Genomic DNA, 27,335 nt, shown 5'->3' with positions numbered 1-27,335 from the left:
TTTGATATTGAAAAGGTTATTTTTTTTTGCTTTTTTATCATCACTTATTTTTTTTTATATATATATTTATCTATTTTAGAAAATTTTCATGTGTTAATGATGTTTATTATTATTTTCTTAAAATGTTTATACAATAAAAAAGAATTATTTGAAATTTTAGTTAGTTAAATTATTGTATTATTTTTAATTAAAATTTATAAAAATATTTTAATATTTCAGTTGATTAATTTTGTGATTAAATATTTTAGAATAAATGAGATTTTATTTTTAGTAAAAATCTAACATAAAAAAAATTATTTCATACTTTCATTAAGTTAACAAAAATATGTTATTTAAAATTTTAAAATTTAAAATTATTATACTATTATTATTATTTAAAATGTATATAATAATAAAAATATTAGTTTGACTAGACTTGACTTGACTTGACCATAACAGATTATTCTTCAAATATTTTGATAGAAATTCAACGGGAAGAAGATCATGCCCAAGTCACGTGACTTTCACGCACTCATACCAAACTATCGTAACTTATTCTCTCTCTAAATCTTCTAGCGTAAGTTTCTCAAATGCAAACTGTAACCCTAATTTCACCATTTCCGTTACATTGACTTATCATCCTCTTCGATCCGTAAACCCTAATTGATATAATTGTCACAAAACTTGAAATTATACCCATATATGACTACCCAATACACTCCCTGAAGATACATTATCCATTATCACTTTACTTCAAATGGATTCTCAGATAAACAATCTATTCGAAACGGTTTCGCAGCCGGACACCACCAGCGATGCGTACAATTTCCTCGAATTCAATACGCAAGGGGAGGATTTTGATTATCCCGAATTTCAACAACTTTCTCAACCAATTCATTCGTTAGCGTGGCCAACGCCTTCTGATTCAGCTGATCGAGCGGAAAGAGCTTCATTGGATCACCATTCTGATGCTTCTCCTGTTTCTACTGCGTCCGGGGGTGGCGTTAAGGGGAGGGGTGGTGGTAACATTAGTAGTAATCAGGCAGCTGTTGATGGGTTAGCTGCTGGAATGAGTGGGTTGAACTTTGAAGAGACGGGAGATGATGATAATTTTGAGTACGGAAAAGGGGATTTTGCTGAGCATGCTTGTAAATATTGCGGTGTAACTAACCCGGCTTGCGTTGTGAGGTGCAATGTTCCATCTTGTCGAAAGTGGTTCTGTAATTCACGTGGGAATACTTCTGGTTCACATATTGTTAATCACCTGGTGGGTTTTACTTCTATGGGAAAAAGCATGTCGTATTAAATCTCACTAGAAAGAATAAATAATTAAAAGGGTAGAATTTTTCACTTTTTACTTTTTTGAGTGAGTGCTGTTCTATTTCTTATACAGGTTAGAGCTAAACATAAAGAAGTTTGCCTCCACAAAGACAGTCCTTTGGGAGAAACAATCCTTGAGTGTTACAATTGTGGATGCAGAAATGTTTTCCTTTTGGGATTTATCTCTGCAAAGACGGATAGTGTTGTGGTTCTTCTATGCAGGGAACCTTGTCTTAATGTTAATGCCTTGAAGGACATGAACTGGGACCTGAGTCAGTGGTGTCCCCTTATTGATGATAGGTGTTTCCTACAGTGGCTTGTTAAGGTAAATAATATCTTTCGGTTATGAAACAAAGATATACAATCAGTTATACCTGCTAATTAACATGTAACAATTTTGTAGGTGCCATCCGAACAGGAACAGTTGAGAGCTCGTCAAATCAGCGCACAACAAATAAATAAAATTGAAGAACTGTGGAAGACAAATCCTGATGCAACCTTAGAAGACCTTGAGAAGCCTGGGATTGATGACGAACCTCATCCAGTTGTATTGAAGTATGAAGATGCATACCAGGTTCACATGAGTTATTGTGTCTGTGTGATAATCTTGAATTGATCATGTAATGCTTGTTAATATTTCTGACTCATTATTTTTCTCCTTTTGCAGTATCAAAATGTTTTTGCGCCACTTATCAAACTTGAAGCTGACTATGACAAGGTATGTCTCCACTGTCCATTGTTGTTTCCTCTTTGTCCTGCTAGCTCCTAACCTTAAATTAGTTGTTTCTGTTTGTTGATAACAGATGAAGTAGATTTCATTCTTTCATATATTGTTAGTTTGATCCATCTTTGAAATTAGAGGCAAAGATCATGATACTTTTGTGTCTTTTCTTGTAGGTGATGAAAGAGTCTCAAAGCAAAGACAATTTGACTGTGCGTTGGGATATTGGTCTCAACAAGAAGCGGATTGCATATTTTATGTTCCCAAAGGTTATTCTTCCCTTGGTTTTGATTATTACTGAGATTTCTCTCTCTCAGGGTTTTGTACTTGGGTATATACAGCACCTGACATCTTCAGTAGACAGTATTTTTCTGTAGTTTTGAAGCTTAACTGGCTGTATTTTATTTTAGGAGGACAATGAATTGCGACTTGTTCCTGGCGATGAGCTGCGTTTGCGATACTCTGGAGATGCAGCTCACTCTGCTTGGCAGTCAGTGGGCCATGTGGTATGCTTTCTATGTTTATTTTCTTCATCTGCTGTTGGTTGTTGATTGTGAGTATTGGTCAACCTACTTATTATATATTTGACAAACCCATAAGTAACTGGATACCATTATCACATATATTCACTACTTTTATTCTTCCTGTCTCTTTGCAGATAAAACTAACCACACAAGAGGAAGTTGCTCTAGAGCTTCGTGCATGTCAGGTATTACAAATTTGGGTTCATCTTTTTTATTGTCCTTGATATTTAATTGTCAACCTTTTTTTTGTATTTGTAGGGAGTTCCCATTGATATAAACCATGGATTTAGTGTTGACTTTGTATGGAAGAGCACAAGCTTTGATAGGATGCAGGGAGCAATGAAAACATTTGCGGTGGATGAAACAAGTGTTAGTGGGTATGTTCGATTGGGAAATCATATTAAGTGAAGTTTATGGCTCGTGTTCTCCCATTTCTAGATTCTTTTTGCTTTGATTTTTATGGCTCCAGTAAAAAGACTCCCTTTTGCTTCTCTACTTATTTATTATTTATTCTATTGTTCAGTATGAGTATAGGTCAATGATTAATAACTATATGGATAAGTAATACTGAAAGTACTTGTTGTACATGACTACAATGTTTTGCATCTATATGTATCTTCCATGCTTTGGTTATACATCTATCAGTGTTTCTTTTCCGTTGACACATTGTTTATGCTTTATGCAGCTATATCTATCATCACCTGTTGGGCCATGAAGTTGAGGTTCAGATGATCCGTAATACTTTGCCCCGTCGTTTTGGAGCACCTGGCCTCCCAGAACTGAATGCATCTCAAGTAAGCTTTTCTAAGATGAATGAATTAGGAATGGGTTTTATTCCAAAAAATGTAAAATTGCAGAATGTGAATGAGAGTCTTGGTTCCTCTGGATGGCATGGGATTTCTAGTTTCCATGAACTTTTATTTCCATTAGTTAAGCTACTTTCAAGAAGCATCAACCAATGCTTACATTTAGTTTTCTTATATGTTGGACAGCATTAATTATTAGATGTTTTTGATGTGGGGACTTTAGACTTTATCTTGTTCCAATTAGGTTTTGCTTATGAGTATTGATAGATTAGATGTTTGGGAATTCTATCAGGACTAATGTTTTGGTTCTAGTTGTATGATACTGAATTTGGCTTGGGAATTGGCGTGCATTCAGATTATCGTGTTACTAATATCTCAGAGTCGTTGACTATTTTTGGGCTTGAGTTCCGCTTAATATAATACTTAAGATCTCACTGTCAGGCATCTTGAAATACAATTTTGTATCAGGTTTTTGCTGTAAAAAGTGTACTTCAAAAGCCAATAAGTTTAATCCAAGGCCCTCCTGGTACTGGAAAAACTGTAACCTCTGCAGCTATTGTGTATCACATGGCCAAACAAGGCCAGGGCCAGGTAAACTGGAGGCATGTTTACGGTATTTTCTTTTGTTTTCAGTGTGGTCAGTCCTCTCATCTTCCATGTGTAATTTTTTTTCAGGTTTTGGTTTGTGCTCCAAGTAATGTTGCTGTTGACCAACTTGCTGAAAAGATAAGTGCCACTGGATTGAAGGTACCTTATTTTCAAGGCAATATTTGTGTGGTCTATTTGCTCAAATTCTTAAATTATGAGAATTTAAATTGATAATATCTTTTGGTGCATTTCTGACCGGGGGAGGAATGGGATATTGGGTTATTTTCACTCTCTTTTATAAATTCCTATGGCTTTCACAGTACTTTTTCTGCTTCATATTGATACAATTTTATGCAAGGAGTATAGCAGGTCTTGCTGCTTGAATTTCTTTTGCCATTTGCCTACTTTCTAATAGTCTGTATTTTTCAGGTTGTTAGACTTTGTGCAAAATCAAGGGAAGCTGTCAGTTCTCCTGTTGAGCACTTAACCCTTCATTATCAGGTTTGTTTACTCTATTAGATTGAGAAGATTGTTTAGAGCCTCTTGATTCAGTTTCCTCAAATTACACTTATTGCATTTAATTCTGCAGGTTCGGCATCTTGATACTTCTGAAAAGAGTGAACTTCACAAGCTACAACAGCTGAAGGATGAGCAAGGTTAGATTTTTTGTATTTTGTTTTCAAACATTGATTGAGAAGCTCTCTGGTTGTCGACTTGAGTATTCGTATTGGCTTGTAAGATATCTCTGAAGCATCTTTTCTTATTTGTTGCTGAGATGTTCATAATCTATTGTTAGTTTGCTTCAATTTTTTTGGGCAAGCAAGATAGGATAGCATGTAACCAGAATGTATCATTGACCTTGCTTTATGATTTGTGTGTTCTAATGGTGGGACCTTTGGTATTTGATATTGCATTATGTTTAATTTTGATTTACCTTGATTCAGGAGAACTATCCAGCAGCGATGAGAAGAAATATAAAGCTCTTAAACGGGCCACAGAGAGAGAAATAGCTCAAAGTGCCGATGTTATTTGCTGTACCTGTGTTGGTGCAGGAGATCCTCGATTGTGTAATTTTAGATTTCGCCAGGTTGATTATAAGCAGCTTTGGTCATTTGTGATTTCCATTCTCTTATAGTGTGCTTTACTTTTCTCTTATTTTCTCCCCCTTATTTGCTTTCAGGTACTTATTGACGAGTCCACTCAAGCAACTGAACCTGAGTGTCTTATTCCGATGGTTCTTGGTGTAAAGCAGGTTGGCTCTATAATACTCATTTCTGCTTGCATTTTCATGTCTAAAAACTATGGTCCTTCCTTACAAGTATTCTTTGTTAGGTTGTTCTTGTTGGTGATCATTGCCAGCTTGGTCCTGTCATAATGTGCAAGAAAGCAGCTCGCGCAGGACTGGCACAGTCTCTTTTTGAACGTCTTGTGATACTTGGTGTTAAACCTATTAGATTGCAAGTGATGATCTTCACTTTTCCTTTTCCCTTGTGCGCGTTGTTTTTATCTTGTGCTACTGGAAAATAACATGACAACTGGTGTTTGGCATCATTCACTAACTTCAGGTTCAATATCGAATGCATCCAGCCCTTTCCGAGTTCCCTTCTAATAGCTTTTATGAAGGTACACTTCAAAATGGAGTAACCATCAATGAAAGACAATCACCAGGCATTGACTTTCCATGGCCGGTGCCAAATCGTCCAATGTTCTTCTATGTTCAGGTATACTATAGTTTCTCATAATAACTCAGGATAATCTGGACAAAACTAATTTTTTGTTTCTGATTGACCAAACACTTAAATTGTGGGGAGATAGTTCCTTAACTCTATTAAAACTCGCCTCCATCAGCAAGTACAAATTTTGGTTGAATAATCTTTTGATTGTTATGTAATGTGTCAAATCACTGAGCACTAAATAGTTAATTCAACAATAGCATGCTGACATTAGCAAGTTCCCTTGGGCTATGTTTGAATGAGCATAATTTAAAACCGATTTGGAATTAGAATGGGAATTTTATTATAATTCCTTTATTATGTGGTGAAATCATAGAATTGCACGTAATTCCGAAGTAGAAAAGGTGGAATTGGAAATTACAACATCACATCTCAATTCCATTGGAATTATATATACCAATTCTAAATCCATATTTAAGTTATGAAACAAACAATAGATTTGAAATTGGAACACCATAACCAAACATAGGCCAATGTTTTTTTGGCAACATATGTTACCTTGTTGCATATGCAAGATTTCTTTTTATTAAATCTCGACAGTCAATGACCTTATGCAATATTTTTTCAAAGAGAATTGGAATAAAATTAAAATATTGGTATAATTCTAATTTGTATGTTTATTTTTTTGAGGGAGTGTTGAAATTGTAAGGAATTCACATCTATATATTTTCTTCTAATGCCATTTTCACTCAATGAAATTACAGTTCCATTTTGTTTCATCTTTTTAAAATACTTCAGCTCTCTCAATTGGCAACACACATATTTTGTCAACAATTCGTGGCATGTGAATGACATGGTCATCGAGTTATTGTGTAATGTTGAACCAACTAATGCCCCATTAACAGTTAACAGAGTTTTGTGCCTAGTGGGCAATGAATACCTTTTCTTTTCCTTTTTTTTCTTCTGAAAATTAAATAAAAATAGATACTTTATTCCCCTGAAGAATAGTGGGCAAAATAAATAAAAATAAAATAAAATTATATTTTAAGTATTACAAGCTTATTGGTTCTTCAAAACATTGTAATTGGATTTGGAATTATAATTCAAAACTCCAATATTAGATAAACAAACAGCCACAATGTTTTTTCTGGAATTAGGTTCTTAAGGAACTACAGCGAGGATTCATTTTGTTGTTAAATAAATTTTATCAAAACTTTGTATTGGCAGTCCTCTCGTTGGAGAAAGGCTATGGTTTTTTTTTACAAATGCTGAGTTTTCCTTTTTTCCTTGAATAGATGGGACAGGAGGAAATTAGTTCTAGTGGTACATCCTATCTCAATAGGACTGAAGCTGCAAATGTTGAAAAAATTGTGACCACCTTCCTAAGGTGTGGTGTAATGCCAAATCAGGTTTGTTGTATGTTGCATTTAAGCCTCCTGGTTTTCTTGTTACATCATCTTTTATTGGAGTCTAATTGTCTCTAGTTTTCTTCAGATCGGAGTTATAACACCGTACGAGGGACAGCGAGCTTATATTGTAAACTATATGTCCAGAAATGGTGCTCTTAGACAACAACTTTATAAGGAAATAGAGGTAATTTTGTCTACCGAAGATCATTTGCTAGGTGGAGTCTTATATTATTCGACAATACTTTAAATTATGGATATCCTCTTTACAGGTTGCAAGTGTAGATTCTTTCCAAGGAAGGGAAAAAGATTTTATTATTTTGTCCTGTGTGAGGAGTAATGAACATCAGGTTAGATAATATGTCATTGCAATTTATCTCCTGTTTTAGTGCCTGCTTGTTAGTGATGCTTACCCTATCTCAGGCTATGCAAATTTTGTATGTGTTCTGGTGTTGCTGCTTATTTTTTTTGAGAAAATGGTAAAACTGAAAATTAAGTGTTGAATACTGAATTTTAATGAAATACCATCTGTTTGTTTGATGGTTAATGAAATAGCACACCATCTGCTTGTTTGTTGATTTAATGAAATAACATACCATCTTCTTTAGACACCCTTAGTGTTCTGACTAAAACCTGCTAGATTATCCTCATTTCAGAAAGTCGGCTGGAAGTTTATTTTCTAAAATGTTACATACATGAAAAACAACTGGATGCCTGATCGCTGTTTTATTTTTGTGTGCAGGGGATTGGTTTTCTTAATGACCCTCGTAGGCTCAATGTTGCGTTGACACGAGCACGCTATGGTATTGTGTTACTAGGAAATCCTAAAGTCCTAAGCAAGCAGCCACTATGGAATAGTTTGCTGACACACTTCAAGGTATTTATACTTATTTGATCTTTCCTATTGTGTGCATGCATGAAATAAATAGTCTTACGATGTGATTGATTCAGTGCTTATTCAAGTTGAATTTATTTGATGATATTCTTGTCTACTTGTTTCTGAATAATATGTTCCTTTTCCATCAGGAGCATGAATGTTTGGTTGAAGGACCTCTCAATAATTTGAAGCAGAGCATGGTTCAATTCCAGAAGCCCAAAAAGGTAATGTCGGATTAATTTGCATTTGTTTCATATTGCAGTTGCATGCCTACGTTTATGTCATGTAATGTGAGTCATGAGATAATGCTTGACCCTGCACCATCTAATACATTTTTGATGCAGATATACAGTGATCGGAGATTTTTATATGGTGGTGGTGGACCAGGGATTGTGCCAGATACCTTTGCAACTGGTGTCTCATCTAGTCAAAACTCTGACAGGAGAAATGGCCGCCCCAGGGGTATGCCATACATTGCACTCAGTTAGGCCTTGTTTGATGTTATTTTGATAACCCTTATCACCTCATCACCCAAATCATTCAAATCTTCAATTAAAAAACTAAAACACCCTTCCTTTTTTATAACATTTAAAAATATTAAATACAAGGGATATATTAGTCATTTAACCCGAATAATCCTAAAATCCATTTTTTCATCGAACACGTGTTTTTTTTTTCAAATAACCCAGATTATTTTCAAATTGTTGACAAAAAGAGTCTAGATTATTTTTTTCCAGCTATTAGTGTTGTTGATACATATGATTTCCCCACAGAAGCTAATGAGAATTTCTGTTAATTAACAGGAAATATGTCTCCAGTCCCGCCTAATGGCACCCAAAAAGCTGGGGTCAATCCTACAGGTTATCCGATGCCCAGAGTTCCTCTTCCACAGCCATACGCTATTCCTACTCGTGGAGCTGTTCATGGACCTGTTGGGGCAGTTCCCATTGTTCCTCAGTCTGGAAACCGTGGTTTTGTTGGAGCTGGCCGTGGCAATACAAGTGCTCCCGTTGGACCGCATCAACCCATGGGAGGTCTTGGATCCAATTTCAATTTTCCTCTGGAAAATCATAATAGCCAGCCATCTGTTGGTGGACCATTGTCTCAGCCTGGATTTATTTCAAATGTTAGTAGTTGCAGTTGTTTTCTCTTTCCCCTCCCGAAACAGAAGAAAGTATTAATTCATTTGAAGCTTGTCTAAAGTGTTTTGGTTGTACATTTTATGCAAATAGATTCCAGTTCAAGGTCCAAGCCAAAATTTCAGAGATGGATTTTCTATGGGAGGCATGTCTCAGGTATTGATTGTATAGATTGGTTAATTTATTCCAGCATTACCAGGGCCTTGTTTGAATCTAGGATGATTTGAATAACCAAGTGGTGATTTTCAAATAATATTTTTTGATGTAGATTATTTGTGTAAATATGATATCTTTCTTTTTTTGAAATAGAGTGTTTTTGTTGATAATTTGAATGATGTGATTGATGATTAATCGTTGATTGGATAGTGGTTCATATGGAATTAATCTCAAATAACCCATGTCAAACAGGGCCTAATGCTTATTGATAGATAAACTTATGTTTCATACCAATTTCAGGATTTTCTTGGTGATGATTTCAAGAGCCAGGGATCACATGTTCCATACAGTGTAACTGACTTCTCCACACAGGTAGAAAATCCTTTTAATATTTAGTTTTTATTAGAAAATCCTATATGCTATGATTGTCATACCTCACATTTTTAGAACACAGTCCATTTGGAATTTCTTATTTTTTTTATGTGTATCTGCATGCATCCATCTTGACATAAATGTTTGGAAACTTAATTTGGTTGGAGAGATTCAAAATTTTATTTTGATTCTGTATTTGGTAATGGATCCAGATACATAAACAAAAACATTAAGTGTTTCCAAATGGGGTTATTTATGTTTGTTATGTGGAAGCAGCATCACGAATTTAATGTTTTGGACATTGATTTTTTTTGGATAGGCTTCACAAGGTGGATATGCTACTGATTATGTGAACCAAGGAGGCCAAGGTGGATTCCCTGGAAGCTTTCTTAACCAAAATTCTCAAGGAGGATATTCTCGTTTTAGTGCAGGGCATGACTTCATGACTCAGGTTTGTCCATGTACCTGTTTGAGGATTCATTCTAAAAAAATTATTAATTTCAAATAATCTTGGAAGTTATAACAAAAAAATATATACATCATTGATGTATTCAACTATTAAGATTCTCAACAGACATGTATTGATTGATTGTTGTTACAACAGGATTACATGAGCCATGGATCCCAAGGTGGTCTATTGACGCAGGTTGGATACAATAATAATGATCCTTCCGGCCAGGATGACACTTCTTCACAAAACCACTTTGGTGGTGTGACTAATGCAAACCAGCTTCAATCCCAGGTTTAATTCTAATTGCTTTTCTCAGTTAAAATTTCATGTCTTGTCTTGATATTGCTTCCCATGTTTTACAAAAAATTGTAAATTGGAATTGATAGGGTTTGATGAATCCCCTTTTCTCCCACCACCAGCAATATGGTCACTAGAATCAGAAGCAGCATCATTTCAATGAATGGAGGATGAAGTTGTTATTGTTACGGTTCAGGGTGGATGAATGTTACATTTGATGCATAGCCAGCCTCTGTTTGCACGACAAACTGGAGGCGAGAGATCTTTGGTGGTTGTGAAAGGTGGAAACAACTATTTGACATTGGAGCAGACAAGGGCAGGATCTGGTATTACTTTTATTATTGAAAAAAGAGTATTTTGAAACGAATCGGGAGGGTGGTGCTTACGTGGCACGGTTTTGTGGGAAAAGAGTGGCACATCTGAATAACAGTAATAATACATATTGGTACTAGGCACACACATTGATTATATTGGTTAAATGTGATGTAATTGATTATATGTTAGTTAGTAGTACTAGGATATTTGAAGACGTGTTTGTGTAAGGAGGATTAAAAGATCATTATATATATATATATATATATATATATATATATATATATATATATATATATATATATATATATATATATATATATATATATATATATATATATATTTGGTAATGATTTATAGGTATATTATTAATAGTACTACTACTTTTCTATAAGGTGGTACTGGAAAATTTTATTTCTTCCTTAAATAATAAATTTATATTTTTTTTGGTTGGATTTGAGTAGTTTATTTTAACTTTAAGCTTTGTTCAGCTTAGCTTTTGTAACCTTAAATCAAATATTATTTTACTCTCTTAATAATAAAATATTTTTTATTATTATATATTAATAACTTTTAAATCTTTTTATTATAATAAAATTAAAAATATATATACATATATTCTTACATCCATAAAATTTATGTAAAATTATCATCTTTAAGAAAAAGTTTATTTCGAATTAATATGTATTATTATTTTTGTTGGAAAGAAATAAATAAAATAATATTAGAACTATTTAATTTTAATAGAATCAATTTATATAAAAATGAGTCAAAAAATTGTTCAAAAAATTATTAATATTGAGTAATTAAAATTCTTCATCCTTCACTATTTTTACTACCAAGTCCATCCTTAATTTTCTTTTCCTTACCCTATTTTTCTCTCTCACTATCTATCTTCAAAATGCAAGAAAAATTTACCTTACCCTATTTTTCTCTCTCACTATCTATCTTCAAAATGCAAGAAAAATTCATAAACTATTTAGACATAAACTAAATAAATACAATAGGAAAAATAAAAACATTTTGATAATTATATAAATAAATCATAAAAAATAACTATTATCTAAATAGTTATAATCAAACATACTCTACAATAATAATAATAATAATAATAATAAAATTTCTAAGATTAGTCTAATTAAGATATTAGTTATTTAAATAATTCATCAAACATAATTTTATTTTTATTTTATTCAATATATTACTTAATTTATTAATTAAAATATTATTTTATTTTAAATTATTATATATATATATATATATGGCTGTGTTGGGTAAAATGTACTACACTGTTTTGGATATAATTTTCTAATCTTAAAATTGTAAGAGAGTTTGGTTGAATTTTATACCTATAGTAAAATTATAGTAAAATCATGGTAATTAAAATTTTAATTTATTTTTACTAATTTTTTATCTCACTTTTTTAATATTAATATTTATTTGTTTATTTATTTTCTCATTAAAGTTTGATTATTAAGATTTTATTATTTTTAATTTTAGTATATATTACTTTTTTTTTTAAATAAACTAATTTTTAAAACTTTATTCCTTAAAATTTTAAATAATTTTAAATTTTATTTATTTTTACAAAGAAAGTTAATCTTTATTTTATAATGAGTAATATAAAAATAATTATTATCTCTAGTTAGTTCACTAATTTTAAAAAATATATATTATCTTTTATATTTTAAACAAAATTATGAAATAATACTAATTATTTATTTTTTATATAATATTATTAATTTAAAATAATAACCGTAATTATATTATTATTTATTTATTTGATATAATATTTAAAGTAATTAAAATAAATTTTAAATAACATTAAAATATCAATAAAATACATTAAAATAATATTAAAAAAATAATTAACAAAAATAAAAATAAATTTAAAAAATAAAATTATTATTTTATTCATATACTTAAACTAAAAAAAAAAAAAAAAAAAATTATAAACCTATATAATGTCATATACTTTCTAAGTAAACAATAATATAATATATAAATTATACTTTTTTTTTTTTTTTATAGTTCTTTATCGTTGATATCTCTTATAGTTTTTCAAAATTATCTCCTATCATTGTTTTTTTATTAACATTTTCAAAAGTACAATTTATTCAATTCATGTACAAGTTGAAATAATTTAATTTATTTATAAGTTAGGATCATGAAGATCCATATTGAGGAAATCTATGGAACTACATGGACCCACTTCATGCTCACAATTAAATATATTTAGGATTAGTTTGATTGAGTTTATTTTCAGCTTATTCTCATACTTATTTAATCATTGAATTTATGTTTGTTTAATTCAACTTATATGTTCAACTAATTTATTTTTTATATTTATAATATTATTTATTAATTAATATTATATATATATAATGTTATATATATATATATTAATTTAATTTTAAATATTAATAAATGATTAAAATTAAAAAAATATTATATATTTAAAAATAAATTATATTAATATATTATTTTTTTTATTAATATATAATTTTAAATATTAATAAATGACTTAAATTAAAATATAATATATTTGAAAATAAATGATATGAATAAAGAAATCAATTTATTATTATTATTATATATATATATTTCACTATTCAGTACTCCCTCTTTTATCTAATTTTCAATTGTCAATTCATTTTTCAACTCTCTCACCCTTCTTATTATCACGTTTCATTTATCTCAATTGTAATTGGTAATTTTAAATAATTAATTAAGGCTAGTTTAATTTCTGAAACTATAATTATAAATAAAAAAATCAAAATATATTTATATTTATATTTCATATTTTACTTAATTATTTTATATATTAAGTTGAGGAGTGATAGGGGAAGGGAATTTGAGTGAGAGAATGAGAGATAGAATGACTTGACATCACCTCATTGGTTGAAAAAAAGGTAAAGTATGAGGAAAAAGAGAAAAGAGAGAAATTATTTGATTTTTTTAGCCAATCATATTGCCGCCACATCATTTTCTTTTTTATTCCCTCACCAAATTCCCTCTCCTAATCACCTATTATAAATAATAAATAAAAATATATTTAAATTTATATTTTTTTTATTATAATAATTTTATATAAATATATAAAAATATTATAAATATATATAATAGATGAGAGAATAAATAAAATAATTATAAAGATATTAAATAGATTAAAAATGAATGAAATAAATGATAGAGAATAAATAAAAAATATTTAAAAATGATTAAAGAGAAATTATAATTTCAAACAGAGAGGCAGAGAAATTTGAATTTAAACGTTATTTGAATTATAATTTTTTAAATAAACTTATTAGGCAAAGTTCCTATAAGTTTATTTCACAAACTTTAAGCAAACGCCTGTATGCTCCCCGGCTTATAAATGCAATCTAATAGTTTTCAACTGTATACCCACTTTTTATGGACCCAAAATTCTAATATATAAAAAAATTAATTATATAATATATTATCAATCTAAAACTATATTATTATTATTAGTTATATATTTAATTTAGGTAGGTAATTTGTTGTTTTATAAAATTTATAGTTAATATATATTTTTTTTTTATTGGACTCCAAAATTGCGGCTCTAATTTATCACAATAAGAGATAAGAGACATGCTTCTAGGGATGACAATTGGTACTATACCTTTCGGTAGTAAAATATCATCATCAAACCCGAATTTTATATTACTATCTGAGCTCGACCTCGAACTCGACGGATATCTCTATTTGCATTTCATCCCTGATTCGTCGGGTACCCCAATCCCCAACGGGTACTCCAATCTCCGACGTGTACTCCATTATCCGATTAAAATATAAATTTATATATACTATTTTATAAATATACTAAATATTAAAAAAACAAAAATGAAATATTATTTATTTGTAAATAAAGTTGAAAATATAATAATTTTATTGTTATTATATATTGTAGTTCAAATAAAAAAATAAGAGATAAATTAGAGAAAGTTAATAAAAATTAGAGAAAAATTTAACTAAAACTAGAGAGAAAGTTAAGAGAATGCAGAGAAAGTTAAAAGATTGTTGAAGTTGAAAATAAAAAATGAAGAGTAAATAAAGAGTGAGAACACATTTTATTATATAAAAAATGTAAAGATTAAGAGTTATGTAAAAGATAAATTAAAAAATGATGTTAGGGTGAACTGTGGATAATATATTTAATGTGAATTTGTAATGATGTGAAAATTTAAAAGTTTTTTTAAAATTTAATATATATATATATATATATATATTAATATTAATATCAATATTTTGAGTATTGGGTTTGAGTTTTGTCCTCTTTATATCCCCGATCTCAACCCCAAACCTAATTTAAAATACTCGAATCTAACCATGAATATCCACAAATATGAAATATACAAGTACCGCGATACCCATTGTCATCCGATATTTTCCAAACAGTTTCTATTTCACAACTCACTTGAGATGAGGGAGATGTATGAAAATATAAGTTTTAATTCTTAATAAATATATATTTATTTATTATCTTAAGAAATTAAGTGAATCAAATTTTAATAATATATTCATTTAAAAAAATGTTTAATAATTTAATAGTCCTAAATGAGTTAATATACAAATATATACATTTAATAAGTTTTTATCATATCATTTATAATATAAACCATGTATTTACAATATAAACCATGTATACTCTCAAATTTTTGGTAATAAATGAATAGTAATTTTTTTTAAGAATCAACTATCCAATTAATTAACTATGAAGAAAAATGCCAACTTTGAAGTTAAGTCTTGATTAATTTTGGCACAACTCAAATAAAATCTAATTTATCTTAGTTACCTTACAAAAATATCATGAACAAATAAAAGTAAGAAATAATCAAAGAACTAAAGAGTTTGGCTTGTCATATTTATGATTCCTTTATCTCAACTACATTCACTATAATATTTCTTTATATGTTCATACATTTAGTTAGGACAATAGTAAATCTGGGGGTGTCATTGAGGAGGTGAAGAAACGGTAAGGGCTGTATAAATATATACAAATTCATATATAATTCACATTAAAAATGAAAAAAATAGTTAAAACGTATATTTAAAGATTTTTAGAATGCCTCTCAATTTTAAAACTAATTCTTGAATTTGAATTTCAGGTAATATTTGAAATAACTACCGGATATCAATAGATTTTTTTCCCCACAATTTAAAATTTGAACTTTATTTTGTGAAAACGATTCAAGTTTAAACATCAATGTATACATTATTTCGTTTTATGTTACATATCTTTGTTAAAAAAACAATATTATAATTATTAAATTTTAAAATTTCAACAGAATTAATTTATGAAAAAATGAGTCTTTTTTTTAAAAAATTTAATAACTAATTAAAATATTTAACAAAATGTGAATAATTAAAACAACAAATTAATAACATATTGGTTTACTATTATGTGTTGTTATATATATAAATATTTGAGTAATTATTTTGAATTAAACATATTATAAATAAAAATATCTATAAATGAAAATGTATAATCTTTTTTAAAAATAAAATCACTGTTTAAAAATATTTTATAAATTTATCATATTGATCTTAAGAACTAAAAATGTACATTTATAATTAATATATATATTAGAATGATTAATTTTATTTAAAACAATTAAAATAATATAATAATTTTAAAACATTTAATTATTTATTATTTTAAAATTAAATCATATCTTAGAAAAAACTTTGGATGTCAATATGAATATGCCTCAAAAATTGAAAAATAGTTTATGAATATATTTTTAGTTATTGGTATGAACCAATATAGGTATAGCTTAGATAAGTTTAGAAATTGTTTTTAATGTATGAATATGGATATTTAAAATTTTCATTTAGTTGTTTTTATATTTTTAGATATATTTAATATTATTCATAAATTAATATTCTATATTTAACTTTATTTAAATTAATATGAATTAACTACCCCAAGAAAAATATGATATTACTTATTTGTTAATCAATTAAAAACAATTCATTTTTTAAATATATTTTTACATTATGGCACAATCATAAGAATGTCTTCATTATCGGTGGTCATTGTCATTGACTTCATCCAATTAACATCACAATTTGATATCTCATTATGCAAAAGTACTGACGTCATCCTAACACGTCACTTAAATTATATTATTTTCATTTTTCTAATATATTTATCAAATTTGTAAAACAAAATAAGAATTTTATTTTTTCATACCTTAGGCATTTGAAAAAAAAAGTCTATATATATTAAAAATGATAAAAAAAAATTGTATAAATATAACGACAAAACATGATATTAAAAAAAGATCCGTTACTAAATAAGTTATTGAGTTCGTAAGTTCTCGTGAAAAACGATTAACTTCTCGATAGACTCTATTGGTTTTCCAGAATGAATATCAGAATACGTCATAATAGTAACATTTTGAATGATAGACATCGGACTACTACGATTATTGAATGTTCGACGATTTATCTCAAACCAGATAGTTCACCAAAAAATAATTGGGATGATAACCAAAATATGTAGCCCTATCATATTAGTCGCATCAATATAAATTTCTCAGCAATTACCCAAAGACTCGGACATCATCCAATGAATCTCAATAATACTTTACAAAAAACTCTAGATACTAGCCACGCATCAACAATGCAAAAGTAAGCGAGTTGACGATTCAACCTCCTCGTGAGTCGTGACACATATGACAACGATATTTATTCAGACACATATTATCCGTAAGAATTCTACCGTGAATAACGCTATCTAAAGAACGAGATTTTGGATGAAATTTTGACTCCAAACTTTCTCCTTATAAAATTTTATGGAATCATTTTAGAGAAAAACTTGTAACAATCCCTCACATGAAAACTACTCACATAAGATCTCGAATATTCAGACCTCATTGATCTTTAAAACATTTAATCTTATCCCAATTAACTAAATGACAAAACGATAAGTTAGAATATCCCCATAGAAATTTACATATTATTCTTTCCATTTTTACCGTCACACTCTTAGGAAGAATGAATAAAGAAATCATATATACATGTGGGCATATATGACATCACATTCTTAATGAGAATTAGTCAATCCCTTTCGAGATTATTTTACTTTTCTACCTAAACAGTTTATATTTCATTTTAGTGATAATCGGGTCTCAAGAGACCTTACATCATAATTTAGTACCATACATTTATAAATTGGGTATGTAGATTTTAGTGATTACAACTTCATAAAATCTTGGCCTTATATTTGAATATTTGGTTTTATTATATTTTATTTAACCAATTATTTTTCAAGTTCTAGACATGTATAGATTTTTTTTATTACATTTAATGTTATAAAATAATATTTAAATGCTGGTAGATGCGATTGATGTTGAGAATTGTTGAGGAAAATACCTGAAAATATCAGTTTAGGGCATTAGAATTTAAAAATAACTTCAAAGAGGCCTTTATCGAAATATTCTTTTGTGAAAATATTCTAAAACTATTGTGAAAACATTCTCTATTTTTTTTGGATTTAAAAAGAATAATTTAGGGCTTTTAATTATTAAAAAACTAATTAAAAATCAAAACCCAAAATAAACAGGGCCTTAGGCAGGTGTTCGGGTCGCAAATCGGGTCAAATACCCGGGTCTAGGCTAGTTTTAATCCAAAGTAAATGGGTTTGGGCACTCGGTCAACGTAGAGGCTGTGCATCGGTCGCATGTTTTCGATTCTTGTTCGAAAACCATGTATGGTTGGTTTTCTTGGTCGAAAACTAGGCGAGGCTGAAAATCTCGGTCAGATGCGTAGATACTCGGTTGGATGAAAGGATTTCTTAGTCGAAAACCAGACTACGATGAAATCATCAACCGGATGCTAGGATTTCTCGGTCAAAAACTAGACAAGACTGAAATTCTCGGTCGGATGCCAAGATTTTTCGGTCGAACGACAGACATTGACTAATTTTCTCGGTCGAAAACTAGGCCAAGCCAAAAAACCTCGGTCAGATGTCAAGAACATCAAACTGCAGGTTTGATGATGTTGCTAGGGGATTTCGTTCTTCGGTCTAAATGTATGGAAATCTTCATTTTGTTCTAATTATCATTTTAAACACCATTCTCATGAATCAATCAATCAATCGGGAAGACGTTCCATTCAATACAAACAGTTTTGTACCAAAAATGGGATTTCGATTTTCAAGGTTTAATTAGGCACGAAGAGCTTACCAATAACTTATTTATACATGTTAAAATAAATTATAGCCAAAACATGAATACTAGCGGCATATTTTAACCAATTCAAGAACTTAATTTTTCAGAATTTTGAATTTATTATTATTTTTCAGAAAACATGCTTAAAACCTATTGGAAATGATCCAAAAGCATTCCTAACATCATTTAGAAGATGTTAGGAAGTTTTTCAAATCACAATTCTGAGCTAGAACTCAAGAATAAAAATCCAATTTTAAAATCAAATTCAGGTATTTATAATTTAACTAGCTTTATTCGTTCGAATTGAGATCAACAGAAATCTTTGAAATTATCTTAGAATCGAATTCAAATAAAAAATGGATAATTAAATAATATTCAATACTAGTTGGACTGAAATGTAAAAATCTCAATTTGAATATGTAACTTGAATTACAACATGAATTAAATTTTACTATGAGTTGGAGAGCACTTTTGATCTCTTTAAGAAGCTTGTGATGATTTAAAAATGAACCTTAAAGTCTTACACAAAATTCTTAAAAACTTCAAAAGCTTGAGAAATTTTATTGACGGATTTTGAAAAGTTTAAATTGAGATGTTGGGATTGTGATCTTTGGCTTCGTCTAGACTAAGGAGGGCTATTTATAGCCGTCCTTAGTCGGTTGAGTGATCAAGTGGATCGAATTTTAAATAAAAGACCATCAATTGATTTTGTCTATTCTTCATCTAGTTGATATTTTAAAGCATGATTACTCCTATGATCGTAGGTGAAATGATCACCAAGTTATTGTGATCCTTTCATCTTTTGAATCAATGGATTTGGTAGACTAACGAAATCATAGAATTCGGCTGATCATCTTTCGTTCGTCGCGAGGAAGTAGAAAAGCCAGAGTCGAAAACGGCGTCGTTTTCTTCTTCTGTGTTTGACCGCTGATGGAGTTTTGAAACAATGTCATTTCTATTCAAAGCAAAAACACATAGACGTTCCATCCGTGTTCCATCGGTGTTGGTCGTTCTACGTGCATTTGGGCTAACAATGTTGATTGATCCATTGTTGCGCAGAAGCACCTTCCTTCTGTTGCAACGGGCGACGCGACTTGTTGTTGTGCATTTGATGAACAATGGGCGCTCATCCGAAGGATGCGTGGTCTTTCGTAGCCATTTCTCTTGATTTCAGCTGCATTAGATCACGGTTTTTTTTAGCATTAGAGCATGTTTGAAATTAATTTTTCTTCATTCATTTTAGTTTATTTTCAACCTATAAAATACTCACAATATTTAAATAGACATAAATATTTGTTTTGCCTATTTTGTTTATTTTATTTGGTTTCTTTTTGGGGTTTTATAAATAATTAATTTGGAATAAAAATGGCTACAACATTTATCTCAAACTATTTATTTAATTTATGTGAGTACTTAAAATTAATTTGGGATAAAATGAATATAACATTTATTTTAAATTATTTTATTTTATTTTTCTTAACTTTTATTTCAAACAAATTAGAAAAACAAAAATGATACTTTAAAACAAGACGACGAAGTTTTGTTTATTTGAGAAAAGACTTAAATAACTAAAAATTTGATAATTCGAACTGACATGACACAATTTAAAGTTCAAATTTCATTTGCTGTAAGCAATTTTAATTCGAGCTTAAAATAACAATTAAACCAAATAAAATTATTTAAAACTAACGATATTATTTGAAATAACTCATTTACTAAACAAGTATCATGAAAATAACTATATTATTATCTAAAATATATCACAACAATAATTGATAATAAGGATATATACAATATGGTAGTTCAGGGTTGAGGAGTGGTATCATCCCCTTCCAAGATCCCGATGAAGACTTTTATTCTATACCCAACCCTGCCCTGATTGCGATGAAGATTACCGGCGGTACACTGATTTTTTAAATGATATAAACAAATATTCTTATTTTGAATATTTCAATAAATTTTTAATTGTGGAAAGATGATGGGAGTTATAAATATTTTTTTACTTGGAAACTAGTTTTAAAATAAATGTAAAGAAAATTATTTTAATTTTGTTTTATTAGTAATAGTTCTAATAATGCGACCCCATCAGAGATCGGTCTTAGTGTGTTATACTAGTTATGTAAAAAAAATTATTTTAATTTTTGTTTTCTAGTAATAATGCGACCCCACCAGCCTTCTTCTTTCTCGCTTCTTTCTTCTTATACTAGTTCTTTTTAATAAAAATAAAAAATATTTAATAATTCTAAATTAGACTGGTAAACTGGATTTGATTAGTTTACACTAATTTTCTCTCTCTACCTTCAATGGTCGTGGTTTTGGGTTTCGGACTTTCTGAAATCTCTATATATAATTAGCTACTTCCTTCAAGCTAAAGAGACATACAATATACATATGGCAAGACAATTCTCCATCATTTTCGATCTGAGATGTGTGTTATGGTATGTCTTCACCCATCTCCCTCTTTCCTTCATACTGATCAATTCTTCTTCCTCTACCATTCTTACCACCATCAATATGCTTCTCTTCTTCTTATTCTTCTTTCTTTCTCTCTGTCTTTCCTTTCTCTCTTTCAACTTATCCATTCAAGCAAAACTCAAAAATCTTCACATAATGCAAGACAAATTCTCACCTCTAATTTCCGTCTTGTTCTTCTCTTCCTTTTTTCTAAAGCAACCCTATTTTACGATGCTCCTTCTCCTTGTTACTGTCACGTCTTCCTATTATGTTCATTTCCTCGAGTGGATTCATCGAAAGTTACGTTCCATCTTTGGAACTAATTTTGACATGAACATTCTTTTGTCTGAGGAGAATCTTCCGGAAGCATCATCCTCGGAGATTGATCAGTCGGGTCAAGATTCAAGCGACGTAATCATTGATATATATTGAAAGACAAAGATGGTTGAAACAAGTACTTTACACTCATTTTAATGTACATAGTATTGTTCGGATATGTTTTACTATATATATTTATGTTGTATGTTGGGTTTCCTTCAAAATAAAATAATTATATCATCATATTTTATTAAAAGATTTCAAATTAAATTTGTTAATTTAATTAGTATTGTTGATTTTGGGTTGAACCGTTTTTTTTTGTTAGCTGTTTTTTGGTCCGATTTAATTAATTGTAAAAACCGGGTCATTCATTTTATGTTGAAATAAGAAGATAGGTGGTTAAGTCTTGAGTGTATTCTGTTTTTCTTTTCTTGAGTGAGATTACTTTTCTTGAGAGATTTTGGTGAAGAATTTTTGCAAAGAAAGGTGTGTAAGAAAAGGAAAGATAGTGTAAGTGATTGTAATCTGATACTTTTTCTTTATAGTGGAATCAAGCTCTAAGCTGAGCTTGACGGAGACGTAGGTCCGATTTAGGCTGAACTCTGATATCAAATTTGTGTCTTCTTCTTATTCGTCTTGTTTCTGTTTGGATTTCTGGTTTACATTGGAAGATTGTGTTGATCTAAGAGAGTATTTCTCAACAGTGGTATCAGAGCCTGAGTTAGGGCAAGAAACAGATCAATTGAGGATTTCGTGAAGATCTTCAACGCTGGCGAGTGATTGGGAACATGGTGATTCCAGCTCCAGCGAAAGTGAAGATTGTGTTGACAGGGTTCAACAAGAGTCAAGTAAGAACTCAACGAAGGATTCCGCAAACAAGGTATTTCTTTGGCAACCAACTACGACGATGAAGATAGATATCGACAAGTTCGATGGAAACGGCGATTTTCCAATTTGGCAGCGGAAGATTAGGGCACTTCTTGCACAGCAGAGACTTGTGGGTACCCTAGAAGAACCAATTGCCTGGCCACCTGAGATCAGTGAGGATAAAAAGGATGAAATGATCGAATCAGCAATAGGTACAATCATTTTTCATTTATCAGATTATGTTATTAGGATGATAGATAATGAAAAGAATCCTGCTTCAATGTGGAAACGTCTGGATGAGTTGTTTCAATCCAAGTCTCTGACCAACAAGATTTACTTGAAGGAGAGACTATTCAGCTATAAGATGATGCCGAATAAGACTCTTACACAGAATCTTGATGAATTCTTGAAGCTCAATATTGAGTTGTCCAATTTTGGAGAAAATGAAGGAATGAGCAATGAGAATCAGGCCATAATCATTCTCAATTCTCTTCCAGAATCATATAAGGAGGTCAAGAATGCAATCAAATATGGTCGAACTAGTATTACACTTGAAGAGGTAATATCTGCCCTAAAGTCGAGAGAGTTGGAGTTGAAAACTGACAAGAAGATCAGCTCAAACGGGGAAAACTATATGGCTAAAGGGAAGAGTTCCAAGAAGTCTAAACATCGTCCTAGCCACAACAATTCAAAGGAGTCAAATAACAGAACACTCCAGTCTGAATCAATGGAATCCAGAAAATGTTTTCATTGTGGAAAATTAGGTCATCTAAAGGTCAATTGCTATTTGTGGCAAAGGGAATCAAAGAAGAAACAAAGGGGTAATTCAATACCAGTACATGTCAAAAAATCAGCGAACTATGGTGATGGACATGATTATGGAGAGGTTCTAATGGCCTCAATGGAATCTGCAAATTGTGAATGGATTCTTGATTCTGAATGCACCTTCCACATGACTCACAACAAGGATTGGATATCAAACTTTCAGGATAAAAATGGGGGCAAGGTTCTGATGAGAAATAGTAATACATGTCGAGTAGAGGGCATTGTAGATATCAGCATCAAGATGTTTGGTGGTGTTGTGAGGACACTGAGACATGTAAGGTTTGTGCCTCAACTTACACAATCTAATTTCTCTCGGGGTGCTTGATGATTTGTGATACAATTATCAAACTGGTTCAGGGAAGATGAGAATTATGAAAGAGAACAAGATTGTGATACAAGGCATCAAGAAAGGGGGCTTATATCATTTGATTGGTGAGACAGTGTCAAAACAATCTGCATTTGTTGTCACAAATGAAGACAAGACTACAACAAAGTGGCATCGTAGGCTTGGACATATTAGTGAAAAGGGATTACATATACTCAGTCAAAGCAATCTTCTTGGTTCAGACAAGGTGACTAAGTTGAATTTCTGCGAGTATTGTGTATTGGGAAAACAACATCGGCAATCTTTCAAGACCGGAATTCACAAATCCAAGGGAGTGTTGGAATATGTTCATTCAGATTTATGGGGGCCTGAGAGAACACCCACACAAGGAGGTAACTCACACTTCCTTTCAATTGTGGATGATTATTCTCGCAAGGTTTGGGTATATCTTTTAAAACATAAAAGTGATGCATTTGAGAAATTCAAAGTTTGGCAGACTCTAGTTGAAAATCTTACAGATAAAAAGGTGAAGACATTGAGAACTGACAACGGGTTAGAATTTTGCAATGAAGTATTTGATAGCTACTGTCGTGAGCAAGGAATTCAGAGACATCAGACAGTTCGACACACACCCCAGCAGAATGGTGTTGCCGAGCGCATGAATCGAACATTGATGGACAAGTCACGTTCAATGTTGTTTGGGGCAGGATTGCCTAAGACATTATGGGGAGAAGCTGTAATGACAGCAACCTATCTGGTGAATAAGTGCCCCTCTACAACAATTGACTTTAAAACTCCTGAAGAAATGTGGTCTAGAAATCCACCAGACTTATCTCATCTCAGACCTTTTGGATGTACTGCATATGCACATCAAAAGGAAGGAAAACTGGAGCCTAGAAGTCTAAAGGGTGTGTTTCTTGGTTATCATCAAGGGGTGAAAGGTTACAGAATTTGGTTAAAACAGTCAGGTGGTTTTAAAACTATAATAAGCCGAGATGTAATCTTCAATGAGGAAGAATTTGTGTGCCTTACTCAAGAAACATCTAACACCACCTAAGGGGGTTCAGATATAAGCAAGCAAGGAACAAGTGTTGACTATGTTCCTATGATAGCTCAACAACAGGTAGTTACTGATTCGGTGGAGGAGAATTATGGCAACATGGATCAGATGGAGTCACCCGTCTTAGTTCATGATTCAACAACAACTACCACTGAAACAGAGTTAGCAGATGAACAAAGTGATGAAGCAAGGCAACCTGATACCGACTATCAACTCACAAGGGATCGGGAAAGGAGACAAATTAAGCCCACACAAAGGTATGGTTTTTCTGCTTATACTGATTTATTAGCTTATGCGTTTATTTCTGCAGTTGAAATAGATAAGGTGGAGCCAGAAGACTATAAGCAAGCACTAAACTCAAAGGATAAGCTAAAGTGGATTGATGCTATGCAAGAAGAGATGAATTCACTACATATAACCAGACATGGATACTTGTTCCAAGACCGTCAAAACAGTCAGTGATTAAATCCAAATGGATTTATAAGATCAAGGAAGGATATACTATAAAAGAAGGGGTCAAGTACAAAGCTCGGTTGGTGGCCAAGGGTTTTTCTCAGAAAGAAGGGATTGATTATAATGAGATTTTCTCACATGTTGTCAAGTACAAGACTATTCGGATTATGCTATCACCAGTAACACATTTTGATTTAGAACTGGAGCAGATGGACGTCAAAACAACATTCCTCCATGGAAATCTGGAGGAAACCATCTTCATGGAGCAGCCAGAGGGTTTCGAATTACAGAAAGGTAAATATATGGTATGTCTGCTACAAAAATCATTGTATGGCCTCAAGCAATCTACAAGACAGTGGTACTTGAGATTCTGTTAGGATCGGGGACGCCCTTGGAGGACCGGGGTGTTTCCGGTTTTAGGAAGGGTGGCCGCTTACAACACACACAACACTTTGGTGATAGTCCGGTTAGAGACTATAACCGTTCTTAGCACTTCGCAAACTGTCACAGACTTTTGAACCGGGTTCAAGGGCGGAAGTGTCTGTTTCAGTCTGAAGCAACGTATGCGACTTAGATGATGTTTTTAGAAAGAGTAGGTTTTAGAAATATGAGTGGACCGGTTTACGGAGTACGATTGATTTGGTTTGAGGTTAGGTTAAGTGAGTAAGCAGTAAATGAAGGAAATAACACGAGACAAGATTTTTTATAGATGTTCGGAGCAAACCCTCCTACGTCACCCCTTTTCTCAGGTTATGAGAAGGATCTCCACTAACTTTCAAAGTTACAACGATAACTATGCCGGTCGAGCCCAACTCGCTACTCGCCGGTTACACCAACTCACTCTTGATGTAATACAATAACACAACACAAATACACACAGAAAGCTTCCGGTTTATAACACACCGGTTTTGGATCGTAATATTTTATCTCTCTAAGTTTTTTGTAACTTATCGCTTGCTTTCAGAAGGATGTTGTTCGTTTTTTTTAAATGAGGACGCTTCATCTTCCTTTTATAGTAGATGAGATCCCAACGGTCATTTTCTTCTCTCTCCGTGGGATTGGTTGATCATTATCACGCCGGTGCAGGGAGGTTACTTGCACGTTTCACCTTCCTTAACACTTGGCAAGCATGCAAGGATTCCTCAGGAAAATGTGACGTTGCCGGTTTGCAGATTCGAACACGTGTCAGGCATGCACCTCCGGTTGTCAACATCGGATCAGTAAATCATCATTGCTTTCCTCGCATGCTTCCGATCGGATCGTATCTTCTTTTATCTCTTCGAGACACGTCTATTTCGTCATGTTACGTCACTCTTGCAGATTGTAGTTTCCGGTTTTGTCTTTTTCATAATATGATCCGGCTGGAATGTGAACTTTGTCTTTGCTAGCCGGTCTCTTGAGAGAGTTAAAAACCGGTTCCTCTGATCTTGATTTGATCACTTGGAACTGATTTTCTTTGAGGTATTTCAACATCTGGTTGATGAAGCTCCAGCCGGTTCATACGATTTGATCTGTTCCTGCACATAGAGGTTAACGACTGTTTAGTTTTTCTAGCCGGTTCCAAAAATTAACTTTACTTAATTTTTCTTATCAATTTCTCCCTTTTTGATTATTTAGAATAAATATTCAAAACTTGTAATGTATGGCCGGTTTTGAAAATTAACTTTCTTAATTTTTCTTATCAATTTCTCTCTTTTTGATTATTTAGAATAAATATTCAAAACTTGTAATGTATGGCCGGTTTGAAAAACTTGTTTAGCAATTTCTCCCTTTTTGATTATTTTCTGTTTGAAGAAAATTTTCAAAAACATGTGTTTGAGTTTTTCAAAAGATATGTAAAGACTGATAAATTCAAAGGCATGATAAAACAATTAAGTTCTGAAACCAATTTAAACATAATCTGTTCTTAAGGAAAGAAAAGAAGACTAAGGCTTGGATGGTCCCCCCTTTTCAAGTTCTTTTTCCAGTCGCCTTCTTTCTTCTTCTTCCCTTGCCTTCCATTCCCTGTCGCGTCTTTCAGCGTCAATTTGTAATCCGGCCCACACACTTGAGATGCCGGGAGTTCTTCTACCGAATCCAAAACCGGTAAAGACTGGTTTCTGTGGACGAGGCGATTGAGCAGCAGTTGGTCTGAAGCTTGGAGTTGCGGTTGAACTTTCAATTGTCCTCCTTTTGCGCCGGTTTAGTTCTTCGATATCCTCTTCTTCTTCTTCA

General features: G+C 31.4%; 1 protein-coding gene across 1 annotated transcript; it reads left to right on the top strand.

The window, feature by feature from the left end:
- The first annotated feature begins 521 nt into the window (after positions 1-521).
- LOC124923967 (regulator of nonsense transcripts 1 homolog) lies at positions 522-10,712 on the top strand. The gene is made up of 29 exons (XM_047463977.1): positions 522-1,246; positions 1,373-1,624; positions 1,703-1,873; positions 1,967-2,017; positions 2,197-2,289; positions 2,431-2,526; positions 2,679-2,729; positions 2,803-2,921; positions 3,230-3,338; positions 3,819-3,941; positions 4,026-4,097; positions 4,368-4,439; positions 4,528-4,594; positions 4,883-5,025; positions 5,119-5,190; positions 5,271-5,399; positions 5,504-5,659; positions 6,907-7,020; positions 7,106-7,204; positions 7,290-7,367; positions 7,760-7,894; positions 8,044-8,118; positions 8,239-8,356; positions 8,698-9,020; positions 9,127-9,189; positions 9,490-9,561; positions 9,881-10,012; positions 10,166-10,303; positions 10,399-10,712. Exons 1-29 carry the CDS (start codon positions 737-739, stop codon positions 10,444-10,446), a joined length of 3,681 nt encoding a protein of 1,226 aa, XP_047319933.1. The 5' UTR covers positions 522-736; the 3' UTR covers positions 10,447-10,712.
- The last annotated feature ends 16,623 nt before the right edge of the window (positions 10,713-27,335 follow it).

The sequence above is a fragment of the Impatiens glandulifera genome, chromosome 2, assembly GCF_907164915.1.
Source record: "Impatiens glandulifera chromosome 2, dImpGla2.1, whole genome shotgun sequence".
In the NCBI taxonomy this organism is placed as follows: domain Eukaryota; kingdom Viridiplantae; phylum Streptophyta; class Magnoliopsida; order Ericales; family Balsaminaceae; genus Impatiens; species Impatiens glandulifera.
This window is presented reverse-complemented; position numbering and strand designations above follow the sequence as displayed.